The sequence below is a fragment of the Poecilia formosa genome, unplaced genomic scaffold (genome assembly GCF_000485575.1).
Source record: "Poecilia formosa unplaced genomic scaffold, Poecilia_formosa-5.1.2 Scaffold62, whole genome shotgun sequence".
Taxonomy (NCBI): domain Eukaryota; kingdom Metazoa; phylum Chordata; class Actinopteri; order Cyprinodontiformes; family Poeciliidae; genus Poecilia; species Poecilia formosa.
The window spans coordinates 355,980-382,631 of NW_006800001.1; the positions used below are offsets into that span (position 1 = coordinate 355,980).

General features: G+C 39.4%; 1 protein-coding gene across 2 annotated transcripts in view; it reads right to left on the bottom strand.

The window, feature by feature from the left end:
- Positions 1 to 376: 376 nt before the first annotated feature.
- Positions 377 to 26,652, bottom strand: part of LOC103139516 (vitamin D3 receptor B) — a 30,292-nt gene continuing 4,016 nt past the window's right edge. For both annotated transcript variants that reach the window (XM_007554178.2, XM_007554177.2), the window contains exons 3-10: positions 16,003 to 16,150; positions 14,085 to 14,215; positions 12,481 to 12,677; positions 10,825 to 10,924; positions 10,136 to 10,316; positions 7,353 to 7,504; positions 5,049 to 5,165; positions 377 to 4,872 (exon numbers count right to left, since the gene is read on the bottom strand). In XM_007554178.2, the coding sequence (XP_007554240.1) occupies positions 4,619 to 4,872; positions 5,049 to 5,165; positions 7,353 to 7,504; positions 10,136 to 10,316; positions 10,825 to 10,924; positions 12,481 to 12,677; positions 14,085 to 14,215; positions 16,003 to 16,148 (1,278 nt within the window). In that variant the 5' untranslated portion in view covers positions 16,149 to 16,150 and the 3' untranslated portion in view covers positions 377 to 4,618. The remainder of the gene's footprint in view (positions 4,873 to 5,048; positions 5,166 to 7,352; positions 7,505 to 10,135; positions 10,317 to 10,824; positions 10,925 to 12,480; positions 12,678 to 14,084; positions 14,216 to 16,002; positions 16,151 to 26,652) is intronic.

Genomic DNA, 26,652 nt, shown 5'->3' on the forward strand with positions numbered 1-26,652 from the left:
GAAACGACGATGCAGATAAGAATGCTGCAACCTGAGCGAATGCAGCCTCATCCTAGCCAGAGTGCAGATGGTCAGAGTACAGGCACTGGTTAAAAAAAATACAGTCCTGGTATTTTGTGCATGAAGAAAAGGGGAGGGGGTGAGGCATTGCTAATTCAGAGGAAATAAAAATTGTAAAAATGACAAAAACCATGAATGACTTCATTATCTGGACTCTCCCAAATGTGTGAGACATCTCTGAGGTAATCATTGAAGTGTGACTCATTAGACAGCAATAAATAGCCACATGAATACAAATATTTAAAAAAGTAAAAACAGAGGCAAATTCTTAAATCCTTAATGCTAAAGCAATGTATGAGCTAAAAAGAGGTAGGTTTTCTTTTTTTTTTTTCTTTTTTTTTCCGGTAGATTATAATATGCATCCATTGTGGACACTCCTTTTTGTAAGAACTACATTTATGTCAATTCCATTACAAGGGCTGTTCAGAAGGGAAAAAAAAAAACCAAAATACTTTAAATCCTTCGTGTGGAAGATGGCTGACAGTTCGGCGTTAATATACATTTGTATTCCAGACAGGATTTGTAATGGCAACAGTTGTACAAGAAAAAGAAAAAAAAAATTATAAAAACATCCCAAGAACAAGAGAGGAAACTGTAAAGCTTGCTGGTGATAGTGTATGTATGCATAATGTATGTATTAATGTATGCATTTCACAGGCATTGTTACTGTGTTATGATGCTGTTCTTAAAAAATAAATCTATACAGAGTCTGAGCAGCCTAATCACAAAAAAAAAAAAAGAACCAAACAGGAATCTCTGACGATGCACCATATTCACATTTACTGTATTGGTGTGATTTGAGGGAAATTAAATAAGAGAAAAAGACAAAGTAAAAGAAAATAATCAGACATTTAATGGCACAAAAGAGGATATCCTCCCCTCCCCCCTGACGCCATGTGGTACTGAGCACAAAAATTATTTAGTGTTTAATTAGTGGCTATAATACATCCTTGCGAGCTTTCCTGTTCGGTTGTCAAATCCACAAGTGCAACTCCTCTGTTACCCTGTTCTTGTGTGGAGGGAACTCTCCCTGTGGCACTTACACATTCGCTGATCCTCCCACGCTACCAGACACACACAAATCAACACTGTATCTCAAATAAAAAAGAAAAAGAAGAAACAAATCAAACCCACATTGACATACAAAATGGGAAAAAAAAAAAAAAAGAACATGGAGACTTTCAAATCTTCAAAAGCCAGTGTTCAGTAACCAAGCACATCATAACCCCTCCTCCCCCACACACCCTTCATTAGACTGACACTAAACACACACACACACACACACACACGAGTGGTACTACCTAAACACAATCGAGCTTCAACTCCTAACAAGTTCAATCACAGCAGGGTCGTTTGTAGGGCACGTCAAATCAAATACAAAATAAAAGTTAAACTTAATATTTTTTTTCTTTTGAAGGGCGGCTTTAACTTGTGCTATGAAAGCTGGTTGAAAGTTGAGCCCCGACTATCGGCTCGCAGAGCGTCACAGTGACTGAAACAAAGTCACAGTGACTTGGAACGGTCTTCGTCAGTGAGGAGGATTTAAAAAAAGATAAATAAAAAATCTGGGCTGAACCGATCAAAGAAACAACTGTTACATGGAGACGCCTCTACAACACTGGGCGCTCTCTTCCTTCGCCATCTTCCTAATGTAGTTACATTTACCTACCAATGGCGAAAGAGAAAACACCCACTGTATCTTTTATTTATTGTTTTTTTTTGTTGTTGTTGTTTTTGTTTTACATTTGTCAAGTTACAATATCAAACTTGAATTTATTTTTCCAACACAAAATAGCACACAATTGAGAAGTGGAAAGAAATTACACAGCAAACAATGTGGCAGAAGGTGCTACTATCACTTGAGACCAAAATGCTACTTTCTCCACCTATTTCCAAAAGCGCCATGTGTGGCGAACAACTTGCATCCGGAACACAGCATCTTGTAGGTGGAAAATGGTGGTGGCAGCATCATGCTGTGGTAAGGTCTTTCTTCGCTTGATGCTGAGGAGGGACATGATGGGAAATGGATCAAGCTAAATACAGGTGCACTGGATTTTTTTTAGGAGGTTCAATACCAATTTATTTCCCATCAAAAAAAAAAAAAAATTCTTTCACTTCACAAATATATTCTACTTTGTGTTGGTCTCTCTCATAAAATCAAACAAGTGAAAGTTTGTGTCTGTAACGCGACAAAAATCCGAAGGTTCAAGAAGTGTGGAGACTTTTCTAGGGTCCTGTTTGTTGGACATGGGGTGGTGGTTCACTCTTAGCTTAAATAGACAAAAATACATTTTTTCCTTTCCTTTTACTTATTTGTCTGCAAAATTTGTCTGTGTTTAAATGGACTGCTATTGTAGAGAAGTGTGAAAATGACTTCTTTGGGAGCCTTGCTTAAAAGGACATGTCATCTTTACAGGTCAAACCTAAACCCCACATGTAGCCTCACAACACTGGCCTCGGTTCTTAAATGCTTAAGTTTCTTGGCAGTTTAGTTTATATGTCGTTAGATGCTGTCTGGCGAAGCTTTAGCCAAAGGCGACTTACAGCAGAAAGGAGGCAGATTCCTATAAATATACAAGCTTATGTTCCTAAAGTCATTCATAAATACCATTTTAGCTAAGGACATGATGATTCCGAGGGTCTCCAGAGTCATCAGTTCGATGTACTTTAATATAGCAGGTGTAACTTGGCAATTTATATGGCTTATATGTTGAGAGCAGCTTATCCTCTTACTAAAAATGTACATTGCAAAGTGAAATCACACCAAACAGATGATAATCAGTCCAACACACAAGCAATCCCTGTTTTAGCCGTTTCTTGATCTTTCCTACTGAAGGACATAACCAAACAAAAAAAAACAAAAAAAAAACAAACACAGAATAGAGTGCTTCAAAACAAAGTGTTAATAAATCTGAATCAAATTGCGTTTGCATATTTCTTTCTGGGGCAGGAAAACAAACAAAAAAAAAAAAGTCTTCAGGATCCTTGTAGCCCTATGTACAGCGGGAGACATTATATATTTTTAATATATATGTAAATATATATATACCTGGTATTTACAGGATGCAGCCACTAGAGGGCTGCGCAGCATACAACATCAAACAGGAGGGCCAGGCTGTGGAGGTGCACAGCACCTCTGCAACCACCCGGCCCTCGGACATTCTAGAAAATCCACTTCCCAGTCAGAAACGAAAGGGGTGTGATATTTTGTGGAGGTCCGAAGCAGCTTCCCAAGCTCTCCACCCTCTGAGCTCACGGCATACTGGATAGGAACAATTCATGGAATTGGTTTTCTTTTTTCTATAGGTGAAATGACACGAAACGCGCAAAAAACAACTATTGCAATTATTTCCATATTTATGCCAAGTCCAAGTAAAGTATGCAGCTATATATAAACAAGAAGATAGGCCCCCAGCTTTGGCCTCCGCTTACTGTTCCAGTTAGGTTTGGCATGTTAGCCCTTTAAACATCTGTGATAATATACTGGATGCAGGGGGGTGGTGGCTTAACAGTGCTTAGAATATATGAGATAGCAGTATGTATAAACACAGAAATAAACAATCAAACCATAGATTAATCAAAGATACTTTGAGAAGTTACAAGCCATTAAGAGGTCTCAGTTTTGATCAATAATTAGCAGTGTAAAAATAGCTAATGCAACTAGTGGCTAATTCTCACCTCATACCCAGCCACCTTATTAAAGTCCTAGCAAAAAAAACCTCGCTATATCACAGAGAATGCTCTGGATTCTGCAGTATAAATCCGTATGATGATAGTTTCCTTCATTAGACTCAACTTGCAGAGCGGCTGCATGAGGAAAGCAAACCATGGAGCAGCAGTAATGAAAGCCGTTTCTAGATTATTTGACCATACCTTTGGTGAAAGTTTGAAAGGCATGTGTTTAAATTGTGCACAGTCATTTTCATATGTTGCCTTGGAAAGAAGTAAAATAATAATAAAAATAAAAAAAAAACACTATTTAAAGATGACCAAAGATTCAAAGTTGTGTGCAGGCACTGCTTTTGCACTGGTAAACTAGAAATGTGCGGTATCCAAACTGTCTGTGTGAAAGTGACTCTTTCACCGAGGTGATGTAGTTATAAAACAACCCAGTAAAACGAAGAGGTAGCTGAACTGAATGGCTAAATGTATAACTGAGGATGCTTGTTGTGAAAAGTTGGGTGCACACGACACGTGCACGCAACAAAATGTCCAGGCATCTTAAAGCAGCTGTTTGAATTAAATAAGTAGAAAAACATGGATATAGATATATAGGCAAATGTCCTGTGGATAGCTTAGTTTGTAGTACATGACATTCCCTTGTTATTTAACATCTGCTTGCTCTCCGCACAAGCTCGGCCTTTGCAACAAGACACACTTCTTCAGACGTTACAGAGATGAAGACGCACACCAACGCACACGCGCACGCACACACACGCACTACACTTTCTCTGCTCCACTTGCTCCGTAACCCACGTCAGCTTAAAGTCCATCCAGCACATTCTCGGCTCTCTCTGTCCGTTTTGCACCCCGCCGCTGATGTTCTCGGCGGCGGGCTCTAAGAGACTTCGCTGCCGAACACTTCCAGCACCAGCGGAGTGAGCTGCATGCTGTGCTCCGGCTGGAAGGACAGTGAGCGGTACTGTTTGGAGTGCTCTTCGTTGAGGCTGCGCAGGTCGGCCAGCTTCTGGATCATCTTGGCGTACAGCAGCTGTCCGCCCGGGTGGTGGAGCCGGATGTAGGCCTGCAGGGTCTCCGACAGCTTGTCTTGGAGAGCTTCGATTCTCGTGTGGTCCTGCACACCTGGACGGTCTGCGTCGGATGACCGGGAAAAAAAATAAATAAAAAAAATAAATAAATATTTACGGTTGTTCCAGAGGTGACCGAGCAGGAATAGAAAGCAAACAGAAACGAGGATGAAACAAATAATATTTCTATGTCCTGTGCAGAGCGTACAGAACACGCCTTTCTCCCTCTCCTCACAGTACCTGGAGAGAGCAAACAGATGGCCATCAGCAGCACATGTTCCTCTTCGTGGAGGTTCAGCTTCTTCAGACCCACCTGGAACTTCACCAGAGGCTCCAGCAGCTCCAGGGTGTGGCCCGCTACAAGACACGAGCATGTAATTACAATCTGGTGAAGTTTACGATCACAAACTAATGGCACGCACTCTTCCGCGAGACTATCTGTCGGACACCGGCGTTCGTGGCTCCATCCATTACAGCAAGTTGTCCCAATCGGAAAGACGTTCTTTCCCTGAAATGCTGCGCTGGTTTTATGCCAGGTGTAACGAGACTCACACCGGCCTGCAGCGCTTCAGATGCTGCTCAGCGTTCTTTTGTAACCTCCTAGATGGGGGTCGTCAATGTGAAGAAATTTTAGTCGACTGACCGCTGCGGGGAGGCTTATCCGCTGGTCCATGTTTACCCCGTTTGTAGACAGCGGCTCTCGCTGTGCTTTGCTAGATCACCAAACCTCAGAAATGGTTTCGTAAGCCAGACTGATAAGATGTCAGTGACTTTGTGTCTCACCTGTTAGTTTAATCGGGACATGATGTGTTGCTTTTTTAGATCTTTCAGCCTACTTTTCAAATAGGGGTTAGTTAAGTGTTTTGTTGAAGTTTTGCACCAACAGGTTCTGGCTGCACAAAATGAACATAGAAGATGTGAATAATCCCCATCAATAATTAATTTTTACAATGAGTATTGATCGTCTTTACTCTTATTATTTAAAAAAAATTAATTTTAATCTACTCAGGTTATGTTTGACATAAAAACATATGTGAAGGGGCAATTACCGTTTCACACCACTGTATGTTTAGTTTGATTTGATCAAGCATGGGCTGGTTACTGGCATCAATAAATCTCGTAAGCATTTGACGTTGCACCATTACATGCAACGTTGCCCCTCCCCTGCTCGTTTCTGCCCATTTTTGGTCAGCCAGCTAAAAAAATAAATAAATAAAAAATGAATAAATATCACTCCAACTTTTTCCTCACTTACAAATAAGACAAATTTGTCTCTGTGGAAATATATCCACTCACTAAAAACATGAAGAGCCAAGGGTTGTAAAGTAAAGCAGTGCCACCCATCGCAGTTGGCAAGCTACAATCAATCTGCTAATATGAGGCCGTTATGATCCTCCAAGGAGCTGAGCAGCGGAAAGGTCAAATATTCTGCAAAATAAGCTTTTGAAAACCACAGCTACTTTCAGAATGTCTTTAGTTTATATTCCTGCTTTAGTTTATGTATTAAAATTAAAAATAAATAAAAAAAGGTCAAGTTTTATGACAGAAATATGGAGTGCATTATAATATTTTAGCGGCAGCAGGAATAGATGTTGCTTTTCAGTTTTAAATGAGTGGCTATGTCATGAAAACATTATTTTTATGCAAATACACTGACATAATAAAAAACAATATCTTGCAAAGGTCATCTTACCTGCCCAGTAGACATAAATATACAGACACAGAGCTCAGATTTTAACTCAGTACAGATAGGTCAGTGTAAAATGCTACAAGTAATGGAGACAAAAGAGCCAAGGTTAACATTATGAAGCAAAATGCTGTATATTGTTATTTAATGCTACAGAATTGAAAAGATCAAGTTCCCTGCCTTTCTGAGACTACCACTACTTTACATTAAGCAATCTTAAAAAAAAACAAAAAAAAAAACACATTTAATTTTCTTACATTACAAGCATCCAGAAAAACGCTCATAAAGCATGTATTTCTTTTCTCAAACTGTATTGAAAGAGGTTTTTCTGCAAGTCCACCATTTGTGAATGTTTCACAAAAGCGTGAAGAGTACAGAATGCACACGCTATTGATTGGTGCACGAGAAAACACGTCGGTTCTCTCATGTTTCTGACAAACACTCAGTGACCGAAAGTCCTCAGTGACAGATAAGAGCACAACAGCACTTCTCCTGCTGGTCCATACACTTGTTTTGCACGAGGAGTAGGTCGGGAGTGACATTCCTTACGTGATCGCAGAAAGAGATCCTGCTTGAGCAGTAAAGGAAAGCCATGCCCAAAGGGCTAAAGATATGCAAAACTGGTTATGCAGAGACAACTAAATTATCACCTTTGTCCCAAAAGAGTAAACACCTAAGCATTTCCGGTTGCTGTGTGTATTGTTTATAACCACTGATACAGATACCTGCAACAACATTCTTAACTTATAGTATATACATATTTTCTAATATGCATTAGTTTGTAAATAACTCTGAACAGTGGCTCGTCTTCAGAGCAGTCAAACTGACAAATCAAATATAGCAGCTTTCAGACTGACCTTTGGTGACATCACTGATCTGGTATTTAAAGTCAGGCCCACCGCAGCTCCAGGACATGTCTTCCAGGTTGAAACTCTGATTCGACCGCAGCATGATCACCTCGATAGCACTGGACTTGAGCAGAGCAATCTGGTCCTCTGCAGTGAGCTCCCTGGAATAAAAGAAGCATGGTTTACTTCAGACAGAGTTGGCTAATAAAACTGCGAAACCTACTACTAATTATATCAAACCTCATCAGTTTGGTGTAGAAAAATCACAGCTCTTTCGCAATTTGATTTTTGAAATGCAGTTGAAGTTCAAGGATACTCAGGACTCTCAAAGATAACGTGTGACTGTTTGTTTTGTTTGCAAGCTGACACACACACACACACACACACACACACACACACACACAGGTTGCTACGTCTAGGATTTAGCTTAGTTAAAACATTTCATCCAGCAACAACAATTCCCTCAAAAATATTTCTAAATATTGCTAATGAACCGACAGGAGTTATGAGCCGAGGCCTGGAGACGTCAAGAGGAGGACCCAGGGTGTTGTTAAAGGGATTAGAAAGCAGATTCAAAGAGGGCAAACATGTCTAAGGTGATCTTTCACGTCCATTACCTATTATAAAACCTTTAGGGACATACAGGCTCTGGCTTGTTTCTGCCCTGACTTTGAATTGACCCTTTGACACACATTGGGTTTGTCCCCGTCAACCCACCGACACACACACACACACACACTCCAGAAGAAACAGTTTCCATGAGGATAACAAAAACAGCCTCTGGAAAATAATCTTTGCTGCACAAACTAAATAAAAGAGTGTCGATGCACCGATCAGCGACTTACAGATTCTAATTTTGGCTTTCTTTAAACAACGTGGAACAGAGTAAATATATATATATAAAAAAAACATTAACATATACATCAAGACTTTGGTTTGTAATACCAGATAAGATGGAGGGATTATAAGATTATCCCCATTTATGCGTCAAAGCACATGTCCCTAATCTTCATCTGAGTTTTACTAAACATAAAAAATAAAGAAACGTCAAAGAACGTGATGCATTTTTACATTCCTTTGAATGTAAAAATGCATCACGTTCTTTGACGTGAAGGATGTTTTAGTATTGAAAAAAAATTGTATTTTCAATACTTTACCTGGGAGTCACTGTATTACATTACATTTTGTATATTATTTCGTTAGTCCATCTCGTTTCTTTTTGTCTTCGAGTCTTAAGGCGCCACGGACAGATCTAAATGAGTCAGTATTTCTTGTATTTCCTGATGTTACTGAAAAACATTCTTATCAGATTCATAACTTGGGTGTGTGTGTAACCGTAGGAGGAAACTTTGACTCTTGACATTTGGACAGCTACCTACAAGTCACAACTGCAGCACGGTTTTGAGAAATGCCTACTGTGTTACGAGACGAAGCATTTTGTGAGGCATTCTACAATACATCACTAATCTGGTAGCCATGGTCTTTAAACCATGGCTACATGTCACACTATGGCATAAAATCAATTCATTTGGCAGAAAAGATATGTGAGCAAAGTCTTCAAAAGTGTGTCAAATGTCACTTTCAGATAAGAATACATGAACTTTACAAATAAATTAACACGAGGAGCAATTCCAAAGGTTTAGGGAAGCAAAGGTTTTGTTTTCCTAAGTATGTCAGAATAAAACAAACAAAAAACAACAAATGAACAAAAATAAAATCAAGAAAAATAGATTATAGACAGTAAAAGTCCTCCTTCCAGTTTATCTCTTCTTGTACTGTTCAGGTCAACGTTCACAGCTGGGAATCAAAAACAAAACCGTCAACAATTCTGTTACACAATGTCGTCGTTCGCTTTTATTGCTATATTCCTTACAACTCGAAAGTATTCATACTGTTTGAACTTTGTCACACTATAAGCATAAACCTAAATGTTTGTTTAATGTGATAGAACAGCACAAATATGAATGTGTAAAAAAAAAAAAGAAAGAAAATACACTGTAACTGTTAAAAAAAAAAAGTACGATCTAAAAAGTAATGCATGTATGGATTTCAGCCTCCGTCCGAGTCGGTGCTTTGTTCCCCGTCTTATATTGAGATTGCAAATGCAAAAGTTGTGTGTTGCGCCTTCAGCAGCTTTGCACATACTTGAGAACGTTTGCTCATTTACCCATTTCACTAAAGCTCACCGTCAGTCTGGTTGCGAAGCATCTGTGATATCAACGTTTTTCACATCTATTTTGATGTCTTGCTGTAGATTCTCAAGTGGATTGAGATCCAGACTTTGACTAGGTCATTTCAACATGTGTATACCTAAATCTAAGTCATTCCTGTCTTGTTGGAAGGTGAATTTTGGCCCAGTTTCAAGTCACTTGCAGCTCCTGATGCATTTTCTTTCAGGATTGCGCACACAGACTTACAGGATTGTAGACCGTTGTGTGTAATCAGCTCCATCCATCCGTCTTCCTATCAACTCTAGCATGTGTGTCGATGCTAAAAATGCACAGTGATGGCTTTTACACAACTGCATTCAGAGATAACAGCTTAAAGTGGTTTCAACACAAATGTACAACACACTTTTCTGCTTTCTAAAAAAAAAACAAAACACGTCATTCATCACGACGTGGCCATTTAGTGTCACCTTTAATGATAAACGTTCAAATTTACAGTCGTTTTGAGTCAAAAACACCTCAAAGGGTGTGAATATTTTTAAAAAGTCCTGTGAATGGTAATGCAAGTTGAACGCTGTTTCTTAATTGAGCTTAAAGATATTCTTCACGCACACAGAGTCGTACCTGAAACCGGGAATCATCTTGGCAAAGCCAATCACTTTCTGTATGCTGTAAGAGACCAGGTCAGCCAGGTGGGGAAGCATCGAGAAGCTGGAGCCTTCCTCCTCGCTGGAGTCCGGGCTGTTGCCGTGTTCCTGATACATCAGCAGCAGGTTGTTGAAGTTCATTTTAGTGTCAACAGACTCTGCAGCGACAAATTAGTTCATGTTTAACACCGTGTTAAAATAATGAGACGCACAACGACACGTAGATGATTAGGAAATAAATAAGCAGAGGTTTGATGAGTTGCCGAGAGCAGCTTGGAAAACATATGGAGCATTTACAGCCAGCGACGGTTGTTCTCCATAATTTACCCCTGCCTGCTGTGTGTTTGTACAAGCTCGGACCATGTCTTGAGCCGTCTTCTCTTCATTAGTGATGGACGCATTAATGAATGGCTGTTTACAAGTGGGAGTCAGGTGTCTGCATGGTACTTATTATTCGAAGGGGCTTGCCTGGATTCTCAGCACTGCAGGCTAATTTAACAGCATAATCCACCATGTAGTTTAAAAAAAAAGAAAAGCAAACTGGAAAATGAAACTATGTTTCTCAAACTTGCCTTAGATATCATGATATAACTTTAGAATATTCAAATAAAAAAGAGTCACATTGCTGGATAAACTGTAAGTGTTTTTATTTGTGAAGCTTTTTACCTGGAGAGTGACTGAAGGAGTCAGAGGAGGCATCAGAGAAGGAGTGGAGGGAGGCAGCTCTGCTCGCGCTTCGCGTCACTGGGCCCTCGCGCACAGGAGGCTGCACAGGAGAGGGAGGCCTTTTATGAAAGATCAACCACAAAAACGGCCTTCCCTTGCCATTTAGCCTAATTCATATAGGTGTGTCTCAAAAAAAGTAGAATATCATCAGGAAAATATTTATTTCAGTAATTTGATTTAAAAAGTGATCACACACAGGCTGCTTCAACACCAGTCTTCAGATCGTTTGCCTTTTTTTGGACTTCTGTCGTTTTTGTTTCGTCAGTATCCATAGTTTCTATATGGCAGACGTGTCCACCTCCAATCCTCGAGAACTGGAGCCCAGCATGTTTTAGAAGTCTTCCTGCTCCAACACGTCTCAGTCAATTGGTAGGATTACCTTCTCAGTGGTCAAGTTGTGCAGAGATGCGTTAATGACCCACTCAAAAGTCAGATGGGATGAACCCAAGAACAATTTAAAACATGAAGCACAGCAGCCCCTAGGGAGGGAATTTGGACACTAATACTCTATTGGACTTATGTCTGGCGAGTCTGCACTCCAATCAAACACAGTACTGCAATAGTCAATAAAGCAGGTATTGCCACGTCCTGATAGAAAATGAAAACAGAATCTCCATAAAGTTTTCCAGCAGTGAATATGGGACCCTTGAGAAACTGTGCAGCCGTATTTTAATTAGTCCAAGTAAGAAACTTCTGACAAGTTTCAGGTTCAAGAGTCTCTTATAGCATTAAAAATATAACCATGTCCTGGATACATCCGTGTATGGCGACTTATCAAGCCCAACACAATAGTGCTGGATTAAAAATGCAATCATTAATGCCCCATTAGGGATTCCTTTGTCTTTTCACATCATGAAAGTTGACTGTGGGATATGTGCGCTTTCAGATTATCCAACTGAGAAAGTGGAGCCAATTCAATGCTTTCTATTGGTATTCTTGGAAAATTTCCTATATCTGCCTGAACTCTGTGTAGTCGTCTTCGGACAGGCTGTAAAAATACATTAAGTGCTTCAAACACAAGCTAAGTTTTTAAACGACACCCTAACCATTAAAGCTACAACTTTTTTTTTTTTTTTGCTTGGTCACAGATTAACGAAAGAATGAATCACCTGAAAGGAGCTACTGAATTTAGTTGCGGTCGACGACTTGCGAATCTCCTCCAAGCTTTGCTTCACAATATTCGTCAGGCTGTGATTATTATTTCTATCATATTTTCATTGCAGCGATAAGCTTGCATAAGCCCTCTGAATCGATGCTGATGAAGTACAGAAATAATTATCTTCTCAGTGATATTCTTCTCAGATGCACTTGTATTTACGCAGATAAAAAGTCACAAGAATGTACATGAGAGGAAGTTTAGTGGATGAGGGAACAGAAATGAAAGGCCTGATTCTGGTTTATGTGGATAGTATTGAAGAAGATAAATAATTCAAGTGATTGTTCACAGGATTATTCTAGTGCAAAGTCAAAGTGTTATGACTACAAAATAAAAGAAAGCCAAGATGGCAAATCACTAAAGTCAGTCTTTGTCATTTGCACATTTTAGCCCTGCGTTGTGCTGATTTGATGTAGAGCAAAATCAAGTGAGACACCAACCCTAAAGCGGCAGAAATCAGAGTAGGAGTCGTCGTATGTTTTGTGGTGTGCCTCCACCAGCGTGGCAATGACGTGACTCTGTTCATCTGTGAGTCTCGGTCTCCGTGCTTCCTTTTCTGCTTCGCGTTGTGCCTCCTCCTCCTTCCTCCGCTGAATCAGGTCCTTCTTTCTCTGCACTTCCTCGTCCGTCAGAATGACTGCAAGGCCAAGACGGAGAGGGACATTTGAAATCTACACCCAGAGTAAACTCAACTTCCAGATTAAAAAATAAATAAAAAAATGTTTTCTTTGGGTAAAAATAGCACAAATAAAACAGAAGAAAAACTAAACAGGTCAGGTAAACCAATGGATGATAAATTATAAATAACCAGAAAAAAAAAAAACAGAATCCATCCAAATATCAAAAACCATGCAAAGGTGCATTACTTGGGCTCGACACTGGGATGACAGGCATGTTTATGTTGCATTGGGTGAAAGGAGGTTGTTATTCTCTGGAGGAAGACAATGGGAGGGGATGGGTCTATATGGAGACCCCTGCTGCACCGAACAGCCGAACACATTGTCTTTGTTCCGTTTGCTCCTTGTTGTTCTAGCCGCTGAATTAGCTCACAGAAACAGAGAGAGAGCCGGCTCTTGACAACATGCTGCTGTTTTTGCAACAGTAACAGCCACATCACTGGCTCCTGTTCACATAAAGCTTACTGTAAGGTCTGTTGCCAACACTTCCAGAAAAAATAAAAAATAAAAAATAAAAATAAAAAAAGGTGGAGGGTGAAAAAACAAAACGAAAACAAAATAAATAAAAACATTCTCCTGGCAGGCTGAGACCATTTGCATAAAAGAACTTTGGACAATATCCGGATATTAGCAGAAAACAAGACGAGATGTGCCTGCCATATGCGGACTATAAAAACAAACATAAAACTGTAGCGAGAAGAGGCCAGGATAGATTACACATGAGGCGTTTAAACTTCAGATGTGGAATACTTTACACAATGCCGAGAGGCTCTACTTGTTTAAACAAAGCATGTAAACACTCTAAAAAGGGGCAAAGACCCAGAGGTACTTAACCTGAGTCGAAAGATTACATAACAGACAAAAGTCCCCCCCACCCACCAGTCCTGATGAATGCGTATACCAGTTGTACAGCCTAAAAAAAAGGGTGTTTATTTTCTTTGCCTTTTTCCCCCCTCCTCTGGAGAAATCGGATCTGATGTAATGGAAGTACAGTAAGGAAACATATTTCTTTACATTCTTTTGGTGGGAAGCTGCTCTTGGATCAAACCCTGGTATTAACTTTATTTATACACAGCATGTTGGGCAAATTACAACACAGAAGCTCAAGTTTCCAACCAGATAATCTATTAACAAAGCCACACGATAATCAAAAGAGAAAATTATAACCCAGCAACTAAATTTAAACAAGTCCCCCTACTTTAAGAGTTACAGTGTTTCTACGGCTGTTTGGAACTATTGAGGATCAAACTGAAGGAAACTTGAAAACTTCTTGTTGGCAAATATCAGCTTAAACAAATTCTGGCTGCAAGGGTTTGAATCATGCACTGAAAAAAATATGGGTCACCGGGTTTTTTTTCCCCACTTACACTCTTTCATCATGCCAATATCCACACAGCGTTTGAGCCGGCATGCCTGGCAGTGACGCCTGTTGTCCTTGGTGATGGTGCAACTGCCGTTAAAGGGACATGTGAAGGAGGCCTTGCGTTTCATGCTGCGCCTAAATAAATGACATAAGTTTCAAAGGTTACTAAAATACGTCTACAGTTCCTTGCAAAAGTTATCGTAAACCTTGAACTTTTTTGCACCTTTTGTCACGTTACAACAAAGTGCGGTGTGTGCACTGACAGTGCCACCCAAAGTAACACGTAATTGTCGAGTGGAAAAAAAAAAAACGTGATGCTTTTCAACTCGTCTCGAATAAAAACGAAACGTGAGGAGTGCATTTGTATTCAGATCCTACAGCTACTTCTTCAGAGAGTTAACCTTTTCTCCACGTTCAAGCTTCAAAAGTCTCAAGTCAAAATTTATTGTGACAGACGACTGTAGCAATGTTGTGAAGAATCGTATAAGTTGTTTCCTGGGGAAAAAGAGAATACATTTCATTTTACTATTTATTTTTATCTTTATTAACAGGGAAACACATTCACAGTGTTTTGCACAAAAAATAATCACGGCAGAAATAGATATTTTTGTCCTTCAGATCTAGGATTAAAAAGAAAAAAAGTACAAATATGGACATGTGCCAAGGAATCTGAGGGTAAGAGAGAAGTTGAGCAAAATAGTGAAGCAGAGTAATGATTTAGTCACACGAACGTATGAGCATCTATAAACCCATGTGAACTGAAACACAGATGAACGTGCTTTATGAGAGTTCAAACGAAGGCCATGTGAGAGACGAGGAAGGACATTATTAAACATCCGTTTTTTTTTTGTTGTTTTTTTTCTGTTTTCCATTTGAATACCGACACTGCTGGGAGGAACAGACGCAAATGTACAGAACAGACGCACATACTTCAAAACAAAACGTAGGAAAACAAATTGTTCCAGTTTTGCTTCAAATTTTAAACTTTTCCAAGTCAGGGAGCAGAAAGAAGGGGTCAGTACAGTTGCCGCACAGCAACAAGGCTTTGGGTTCGTTTCCAGAGGGATTCTGCAGGTCTTTGCTGTGCATGAGAGTTTTCTCCAGGCCTTCAGCTTTTCTTAGATTGTCCAAAAAAATGCATGACAGATTAGCTGGCAACTTTAAATTGCCCTTAAAGTGAAACTAACTGTGAAAGCAAAACTCTTACAAAGTGGGCAGTGAACGCTGACACTGAGGGGCACGGCCAAGTGTGGTGAACAGAGGGGGTTGAGCGGGGCTGTGGTCAGGACGAGGGAAAGCACCGCTGCAAACCTATTCACCTCGTCACTATATTTGGCAACTTTCAGATTCTCTAGCGACTTCATCATCTCCAAAAAAGAAACTTTTTCTGTGTTATATGGCAACAACAGTGGAGCTCTGCCCTAAGTGAGGGCTGTGGTGAGCCCCTCTGGCTTCTTAAGCACTGCAGTCAGTCTTACCCAGTTATCCTGCAGCATAACATCGCCAGCAGTCAGAGCAGGGAGGAGAGCCATTCCCGTCCGTGTGCACGTTTCAGATGAATCACGTGCAAAGCTCCGAAACGATATGGATCAATGCTCGTCACGCTTGCAATTCCAAGTCTTGACTCACCGACGGCAGCAGGAAACAGCAGTGGTGAGGTCGTTTTACCAGCAGGTTAGTTTTTTCCCCAGAAAAACAGAGGCTTCTTCAGACATCCACACAACAGAGTACCCTATGTACTGATTTAATTGTATTGTGCATCTTTTAATACATTTCTTTTTCATTGTACTTTATTTCCCCTCTAAAAATTTTATTGGTTTGTGTAAGGCCAGTAAAAATCCACTCCTTTTCCATAGAGCTCATATATGCGATCCCAGGAGCCACCAGAGACTAAGCCAGATTTTGACTGAATATTAGCATACCTGAAAAAGCCCTTGCATCCTTCACAGGTCATGGCATTGAAGTGGAAGCCAGTGGCCTTGTCGCCACACACGCCGCAGATCCGTGGCACATTCCTGTCAAACTCATCAGGGGCCACGGTGGATGTACTCACAACGGTAGGCTCCATCACTAAACAGAAAGCAGCAAAAAGCAGGAGAGTGTTAACAAAAAAAAAAATGTTATACGCCGTGTGTCTTAACTGGAAATAAAGAAATCACACCCTAGTCAACGCTCCACCATTGCAATACAGAGAAAAATCAATTTCGACTTGATCAAGGTTACCTACAAACTCTTACACGCACAGGAAAAAAAAAAAACATTGCTTTGCCTTGCCAACCAAGCTGTGTGTGACTCAACTTCCCAATTTGCCCTTTGGAAGCCAACGCAACTTCAGTGGTTTTGTCCAAGGGTGCAGAACCGAAGCCGTATGAATCAAACGGAAAAAACTCTCCTTTGGACCCCCCCAATGAAAAGAAAAACAGGATTTGGGTTCTATTTGATTACACAGTGCTCCGATTACCTTTTAAACTTGGCCACGTGATGGGAAGAAGAAGAAAAAAAAACATGTCACCACAAGGCTAACATCCTCATAAACAAACAATCACTGTCCTTCACAAAGCTTCTCTCATTTCTTTCTTTGGTCCCTTTCACTGCAGTGAAAGTCGAGCAAATGATGGAAGGAGGAGGAGGAGGGGGATGTGGAAGGCCATGGTAACTAAAGCAACACTCAACAAACTTGCAAATAAATCAAAGGCCAATGCTGCAAGGAGCCAGCTGAATAATTCAAGATAATTTGACACAGCTTTTCATCACTCACATCCAATAATAATGCTCACAAGAAGAGTAAGTAAGGATCAAGGTGAATGCTTCAGCATAGTCTGTTGTCGTTTTGCAGCTTGGATTATTAGAAAACCGAGTGGTAAGCCTTTACAGCTAAATCTGAGCAAGTCTTGTAAATCCTATGAACCGGCCACACATTTTTTTATTAAAACTTTGAAGGGTCTAGTTACTACATTTTTTAAACACAGACGTCATTATTCGTAGTGGGTCAAGCTTCTACAGTAGCTGAAATGCACACCACATGTTTCAACCAAGAATATCGGATACATGTGTTGCTGCACAACTGCTGCATGTCTGCAAATGCTTGTCCAGGGAATTCATCTGATGGATCGAACAGAGCTTTGATAAACAACAAACCACAGAGTAATTCTCAGACTGTTTGGTTTTGCTACCGAGCCAGAGAGGTCCAGGAGATTCAAACAAATACTAAAATTGGAAAGGCTACTACGAGGGCTGAAGAGACTCAGCATTTCGGACATCAACTAAAATTAATTACTGAAAGGGTTAGAATATTTTCTAAATGCGTTCTGTTCCCATTTCTTGCTGTGGACAGCGTGTTCCCATTTCTTCCTGTGGACATTTAGTCAGACAATTGTTCTGGCTAAGTGTCTAACGTCTTTATGTCTGGGGATGCATCAGAGAGGAAACTGGGGACGGAAAATTGTCCTACAGTTTATTATCATTGGAAAAAAAAAAAAGTATTTAAGAATTTTGATTTATCATGAAATTTAACTCTGCATTTTCATGTCGTTAGTCCCAAAATCTGAAGATATTGTTGAGATTGTTTCACTATTTTCAGAGATATTAAGATATACTTTAATTAGGTGTTTTTAGTCAGTTTTATTACAGGAACGGTATCTTTTTTTGGTGAGCTTTTAGGGGTGAAAGATGATTTTCCATGATTGGCAGCTCATATAGTTGAGAAACAGTTTGTTTTCTTCCCCTGTATTTTTTATGAGTCAAAACTAAAAACTCTCACCATTTTCAGTCTATAAAACACTTGATGCCTTTTATATTAAACAATAATTATGAAAAAGGTTAGGGACATATGCTTGGGACTACACAAGTAATTGATCCAAATGTCCCTCTGGGTGACAAATGGAGAACCTTTTATTTTGCTGAGAAAGAGATTAGTTTAGATAAGAGTCAACGTTTAATATCTTGAAGCATTTGAGCTTTATGGATACGCTATTATTAAGGATACAACATCAGTGTTGTTTGGCATTTCCTGATGTTAAGTGTTTGGGAGTTATTGTGGTGTCTGGAGAGGTAATAAATTGCTACTCAGTCTTACATTTCTACAACAGAAAGCTGTATGTGGTTGGTTTGAGTATCAAATTACCACATTTACCATAATAGTCACAAATCAATATTCACTATTGTGTAATGTTGTAATACCTGACTGGTATAAATGGAATAAACCTTAATAATAAAGTATCCTGTAACAGTTAGACTGCCCTAAAGCAATCCATTCACAGCAAACATCAGTCACTGTGAACCAAAAAACCTATTTACTCTAGTCTATTATTGAATGACGGCTGAAGTCGGTCCTTTCTGACTGCATTCAGCCTTGACAGGTCATTACAGTAAATGTGCAGAAGAATTGAGAGAGCTCTAAATAATGCAACAGCTTATTAGACTAAATGTATACTCATTCCGGTCTTCCAAAGGGAAAGCAGAATAAAACTCTTTTTTTTTCCCCCCAGCTTCGAAACAAGCTCTCTCTTGACTGATTCACATATTATTGAAACGCTATAAAGCACAATCAAATAACTGACTGGTAATGTTTCCAAATATTCCTTCCATTTTATTGTATGTAGTATCATATTATATGACAATTAAGAACAGTAACAGTGTGAGTTGTGCATATACTGGTAATTAGCAAACTACAGCATTTGCAGAATTTTTTGATTTTGTCTTTGTGCAAAATCCTATTAATTGATAAAGGTTGTTTTTTTTTTTGTTTTTTAAAGAGTGACAATAATACAAGGTACTTTTATTCTCCTGACAATCCACTGAGTCTTTACTGTTCAGCCAAGAACCAGAGCAGAGATTAAGACCAACACACGTGGTTTTTGTTATGATCCTCATCACGACATCCAATCAGCTCAAACAGGATGTGATGGGTGCGTTCACATTCACAGAATGACACTCTGAAGGTAGCTTATCTCGCACACCTGACTTGTATTAGAAGAAATATGTAAAAATCTTAACCAAGTGAACAGTCATTTTAAAGACGGCTCTGCCATTTTCATTTCTGTCATGACGCACAAGCTTTTTGAAGAAGGTCCTCTTGTCTCTACAGTGGTTACAGTACAGATGAGTAATTTCATAACTTGCCACTCTTTGTCTACTTTAAAAACATAGTTATGAACAAAGCACCTAAAGAGCTTCTGCACATTTTAAATCAAAGAAGGCAAGAAACATAACAGTACAATTATTGTCAAAATTGTGTGCTGCTGAATCTAAGGTCAGTAAACCTTAGATTGTCCAAATTACATTCGACTGGCGGGCAAGTAACTGGGGGAACGAAAACATCAGCACACTGTTAAGCTTGCGGTAAATAGGATTCTCGACAGTGAAATGATTTCCAGACCAGCATTTGGAGTTTTAGTTTCATTTTGATTCATCCGCCAGTGCACAAGGCTGCTTATAGAGATAGAAAGTAATTTTGTTGCAAGTTGTATAGTAACCAGATGAAAGGTAAGGCCCAGTGTATAGCATCCACCAAATGGATAAAATAAATTATATTTGCTTTAGTGCCTGCTCTCTGTGAAAGTGTGCACCCCTGCAACACCTACGGTGTGGCATTGGAGAAAAAAAAAAAAAAATCCTTCACGTAACTCCAGTGAGCATGTGCACATACAGTGCTTTTAAAAAAAATCGTAAAAGTTAATTAACATCGACTTTTAATCCACATGTTTTTGCTCTCAGAGGCCTGGCTTTCTAGCTTTTTAAAACTTTTCATGGGGGGAACACCTGGGGAAAAAAATGGGGTAGGAACCATTTGCTAATCCCTGCAACAAGTAAATAACGTCTTGGTTAACAAATTTAAACTGGAATGAAAACCACGTTTACTTTCTAGTCTGATTTGTTTGGGGGTTTTTTATTCATCACAATTGGAGAGACTGTAAATCATCAATAACAAGCCTTGAAAAGCAACACAGTTAACATGTTTAACTCAGATGGAAATTAGCACTGGGCTGCAATCTGGGTTTTTTTTACAAATCCTCTGCTTTGATTCAATAAAATGCAGCATCCCACAATGCCAGTTTTAAATAAATTAAATTTGAAACCGAATCACAGAATAAAGAGCTAAAATATGTCCCTCCTAGACAAACGTCACTAGACCCACCACCCTGTAATGCCTGGTTTAAAATATTTGGATGTTTTACTTTCTGTCTTCTATAAGACACTGACAACATAATAGACTCTTAGACGCCACCTATGTTTACTTGCAAGGAATCAGCAATAACTGGTCATGTACAAGCTGAGGAGGGTTACATGTCTCAGTGGAATATTTCAACCACGGCCTTAAGAGTAGCAGGGTAAGCCTAGCCCTAGGAAACTTCCCAGTAAATGGGGTTAGGTTTTGGATACACAACTTTGTTTTGGTCAAAGTAACAATTTATGCAACTGTACATTTTGAGAAGTGTGGTTCCAAACTCATCCTTCTGTATGATATGTTTTGTGAGTGAAGTCATATTAACGACATAATTACAACAATGGGATGAAAGCAGATGGATGAGTATTTGTTTATGTAGTAGAGGAGCGACCTCTGTCAGAGTGACCTCCTGTGTCGCTACAACCCCACTGTACCCTTCTGCCATTTGTGGAAAATTTAACGAGGAGCAGCGACCAAAAGACGACGATCAACACAAACAGCATGTTTCTGATCATTTCAAAAGCGGGCTAAAAATACACCATCAAAAGCTGCTTCAGTTACTGGCTAAATATAAATAGTCCAATCTCTGACAGCTCATCATCTCAAGAAGGATCAGGAGGGGAAAGAAAGCAATTTGATGTTCATGTGGGAATTGCATTTCTAATATGATTTACCACTGCTGGTCCTCTTCTGTCACAGTTGAAAATCAAACAGCAGATTTGGTAGTCACATGCTGTTTATGTGGACTGATCAGTGTAACTAGGCCTCCTGCTCTCTGTACGTGTGAGAAAATGAATATTTCGATGTAAATGCAGCTCTTTTGGAACATCTGTGGGATCACTATGTTAGAGGTAAATGATTATGACCTGCACACCTTTAATCATTCGGCTCACCCAGTGAGAGATAATCTACTCAGGGAGACACTGATAGTGTTGCGCTGATGTACAGGATTACACACCATTACGCCACAAGTAGTTGTGAAACCAATGAAAAAGATCAAATGCTCCTCTCCATTCCACGCATTCAAGTCGCCAAGTTGGTTTGATAGTTTGACAAAACCACAGCAAACAGTCATCACAGGCACTCGCTACTTCACACAGATAGGTGTACAGGAGGGGCTGTCACTATTCGAGTATCCAACATATGGACAAAACATGGTGCCTAGTTTACATATAACATATAAAAACACACATTATCTGACATTAAATGGAAATAAAGTTTCACATTTTCAGTCAGCTAACACTACCAGTTATTTCCATTTGGTAAACGCTAGAATAATGAGTTGATGTTTTTTTTTACAGTTGTCTGCGAATTCAGAGGTTTAGATGCATCCTAATGATTTGGTAGAATTGTCTTTAAGGATCCTTTCACACCAGGACACTCCATGTACGCTGATTGGCTGTGGAAATGTAGACCATTTTCACTTTCACAGTGAAAATGGGACAAATCACCTGGGTAATGTCATGCAGTTACAAATGCTGCTCGTTTGGGGCGCAAGCACAAGAGGCTGGCTTTTGAGAGCAGCAGGTGAGGTAAGAAGCTTTCAAGCATGTTGCTTTGCATAAATAAGGCGAATGCAGAAAGTAAAAGTTGGGATTTGAAAAATCCAAAGTGCTGCTCTTCTTACAGATCCACTGAGCAAGGATTTCAAGGTTTTCAGATCACATATGCAAGTCCCAGGTAAAAGTGAAGTTCCCTCCTGTTTTTGGTTTCTTCAAAGGTCCAGTTGCATTCCCACTGAAAGCAAACCACATCAGGGTTCATTTACAAGCGAAAAGAGGCCCACGTTTTCAGCAGCCCAAAGCCGGTTTATTGGTCCCCGCCAGAGTCAGATTCGCTTTCACACCTGCCCAAATGAAGCATGCTATCCGAGGGAGGGGGCCGTTCATTTACAGCAGACCTAACAGCTTCAACAGCATGGGTCAAATGTTTTGGATATCCACCTATAAGCTTCTTACAATAGACCTTTGACAGAACTGGTGTAACTGTCTCAGGTTTGAAAACCGTCTTCCTTGGACACACTTTTTCAGCTTTTCCTACAGGATTTCAGTGGGACTGTGATGAGGGTTTTCTGAAGTCCTTCACATGATAATAGACATCATGTTTTTTTCTTCATGATGCCATCAAATTCTGCACCAGTCAGGATGCTGCAGGAAAAACACCCTCATAAAATGAAGGTGCCAAAACCTGCACTTCATAGCTGGGATGGTGTTCTCTGGCTTTTAAGCTTCCATCTTTTGCCTCCTAATATACCGACGGTCATTACTGCATGGCAACACACTTCAATTATAGCTTCATCAGCTCACAGCACACTTATCCAAAAATGAAGTTGTCGCTGACTGAATTAGCAAACAGAGATCTGGCTTTTGATGTCGTTTTTGACTTAATGGCTTGTTCTGATTGCCCTCTTAGCCCATTTTGGTGCATGACTCGTCTCATAACGGATAACAACAACCGTATCAGGATTTTGCAAGGTCTTTTGCTTTAGTGCTGGGACTTAAACTGATATATTTAGAAATAACACTCATCTTTGAGGTACAGAATAATGGTTGGACATTCCCATGGTGCTCAAACTGGAACATGTTTGAACAGAAGGAAGTAACACCTTCAGGCATCTGGAAATTGTACCCAGTATATAAACCAAAACCTGTCGAGGTTCACCGTTCTCTTCCTGATACCTTGGCTGATTTCTTTTGATTTGCTAATAATTTCAGACAAAGGCACAATGTGTCTGAGGTGTTGTACAAAAATATTTTTATATGGGTGCTTCTTTTCAACTCAAATGTGAAATGTTGTGAACTAATCAGAAGCTAATAAAGGCAGAACACTATATTGTGGGCTTTTTTCAGAAACTTAAAAGGCATGATAAATGTCTCGAGCTTAAAAACCAATAAAACAGAAAAACTTAAATAATTCTGGCATTTAGTAAAGGAATTATTTTGATGATCAGGAAAGGTTTTGTCTGTTTTAATGTGAGACAATATATTGGATTTCAACTGTGTACCAAGCTGATATTAACTGATTAATTAGCCAGGCTGACTGCTCTGGTAGAATCTGCAGTCAGCTGCTTAAATATGTGACACAAAACTTGCAAACTATATGTGAAAATAGAGTTAAGAAAATAAATGGCTGGAGATGGTCTTCTTTGGATTGTCTTTGAAAGGTCAAACTCATAATTGACAACGTCAGCTATATAAAGTTAAACGGTAAATAAATTAACTTGTGATTCAAAGGTTGAGTCCATTTTAATTAAATAACTTTTAACCAAAAAAGCATAATCAAAAAAATTAAACTTTTTTAAAAGCATAATCAAAAAAATTAAACTTTTTTTTAAATGCTTGAAACTGAATATATTTAATGTTATTTGAAATAAATGCATTAACTGAACATTTTCATTGAACTCATGGATGTTCTTCAAACATATATGTCTTGTTCACTGATATATCTCGACGCGCTAAATCTAATATTAAATAATACATTTTCAATAGTACAACAGAACATTTGTTCCATGTGAAAGTCAAGAAGTAACCAATAGCCTGTATGGAATAAATATCACCAATTTAAAAGTCATTCAAAGAAACAATCTAGAAAGCTATAAAGAAAAAGCAAAAGCGAAGACGTGTTTCAAGGTCTGAGAGCATCAGCAGCAGCGGCCGATGAGTGAGCAAAGAGGCCTGCTGCAAGTATGCAACGCACCACAAACTAACTGCAGCATATCATTTTAACTGGGTGGTGAAAGCTGTAAAGTAAAGACGCAACCCCAATTCTGGCCAAGTCCGTGAAGGAAAGGATAGGGAGTTTCCTCTTCTGCTACCCCAACCGATTAACTCTGGAAGAACAAGTGCAGCTTTGCATGCTGACTCATCTTTTCCTCATTTTATTTCATGCCGTCACATCTGAAATTACGCAAACGCTTATAATAAAGCCTCACAGGTCTAAGCTGAAGAAATGGCACTCCAACACATTCTGCTCAACGCTAGAGTGTATAGTGTTGCACAACATAAAGGCTTAATAATAATAAAAGAGTATTAGACACAATGATAGAAATCCATCGTGTTTAGGGGGTGTCCCACCGAAATCTGCATCACACTCACAGGAAGTGACCACACTCCCATGTAACTCCATTTAGTGTGAATTTCTCACGCCATCTGGAGTCCTGTGAGATTAGCTAATTGTTCTGCCACTAATTATATGACATTTTTTGCTGTGTTTTGTAAAAAGCTTTGTGAAAAGTATTCAAACCACTTGAACTTTTTCCACATTTTGTCCACATTACAGCAATAAACTTTAATATATTGAACAGAGAACTTGGGGTTTCCTGATGTGTTTCATGAATTCTATTGAATAGAATGCAATGTATTTGACTGCCATTGCTGAATTAAGCCTGATTAAGATTTACAACTAGAAATGTGAGAGATTAAACTAACATTTATGGCCATTATGAAAACTGTCTTAAAGAAATCCACACATCACTTCAAATCCCCATGGTGAAAGGTGGTGGTAGCAGAATCATGCTGTGGGTTTCTGGTTCATCGGTTAGGAAACAGAACGTGGTCAAATTTGATAGGAAGCATCTAATGAAAAAAACATGTTACGAGGCTTCAAAATACTTTAGAACCTCGTGAGAAACCTAACCTTTCAGGAGAGCAATAACCCTAGACATATGAATAAACATGGCACTTTTCAGACTTTTTTTTGGAAAAAAAAACAACAAAAAAAACTTGTTAAATCCATGCAAAATTTTCCTTCAGTGCAGTGTCCTAGTTTTTGTCAGCCTATCGCATCAAATCCCAATAAATCAGAGTGAATTTACTTCTTGAATACTGACAGAAATGCAAAAAAGTTTACAGGATACAAATAATTTTGCAACCACAAGTGATATAAAGCCTAAGAAACCACAAGAGAGATGTATTCGAATAAAGCAAGCAGTAATCATGAAAATTACCATCTTCTCCAGCTACTAAAAAGCAAATCAGTGATCTCCTGCTGCAATAATGGCAACAACTAAGATTTTAAAGTACACGTTAGTACCAATGCAGACCATGGCAAGAGACTGGAGCCAAAAGAATTAGGATCTTCATAAGTGGAACACAGAAGAAACATGGATGTTTAAGCTGCAAAAAAAGACAGAGCTGCTAATAGGATAGATAAGTTTCAATCAAAATCAATACTAAAGGATTAAAAAACCCTATGGGAATCCACACCCACCATCAAACAAACCTAATTACAGCACATGCGCTAAAATGAAACATGAACATAGAGAGAAAAGGATATCAAAAAGTGAGCAGAGGGAACAAATCAGCATAGTGTAAAAAAACACAGAAGAGCAAGGGGAAAGAGGGAAATAAAATTAAAAAAAAAACTCTGGCATCACATCCTAAGAATGTCAGCAATGAGCCTACAGACCACATCCCAACACGTTAGAGTCAAATTCAGGATCCCATCCAGACCTATAGCAACAGAGAGGAATAAATGGACAACTGAATGAAAGAAATGAAAGAAGGGGGCCCAAAATGACAATCCAATAAGCATCTTTAATCTACATCACATGATGCAATCCCACAAATTGTTTTGAAATTGTTGCGTGCAGTCAAACATTTTCTCATTTAAAGGGAAAAAAACCACACATAAAAAAAAAACAGAGAAAAACATAAATGTGGAAATGGAGGGAAAAAAAGAAAACAAGAGAATCAGAGGGAGAAACATAAGGCGATGTGTTTTACTGCATACCTCAAACTGGGTCGCTATGAGTACAGCAGAGACCTGAAACACATCTGATCTGGAACGGCCCAGGTTATGGAGAGAACTGGCCAACAATGGAAACGCATGGCCTTTCGATTCACACACACACAGTACCACACATGAGACCACAATAATAGAAACAGGAAAAAAAAAAAAACAGAAAAGAAAATTATACATACATTTCAAACAATATGAGGAACAGATACAAGTACATTTGATAGGATTCTGCGCTGCACTAATGTCCTTAAAAAAATGCACAAAGGACTGTTGTCTGAGAACGACAGACAAAAAGAGACTATGTGAATTGAACAACAACGTACACAAAACAAGTCAGTAATGCAGCTAAACAACTGGCTGAGCAGACTAGTCCAGTCCTGTCTCCTCACTTGCCTCTCATTCTCCCTCCTGCAGCCTCCACGATTCTATCTTATGCTCTTTTCCTACGATCACAGGGAGCATGTTACAGCAGCAGTAATAGCACATGACAAGGTGACCTGTGCCCCACACAGGATGGGCTAAACTGGGGTGGAAGAGGTGGTGGGGAAAGGGTAGGAGGGGAGCGGGGGGGGTCATCATGTCCCGTGTCCAGCCCTATGGTCTCTGCAGCCCCCTCCCCACCCCCCACAACGTTCAAACACCCAGGCTCCACTGCTGGCCAGCAAAG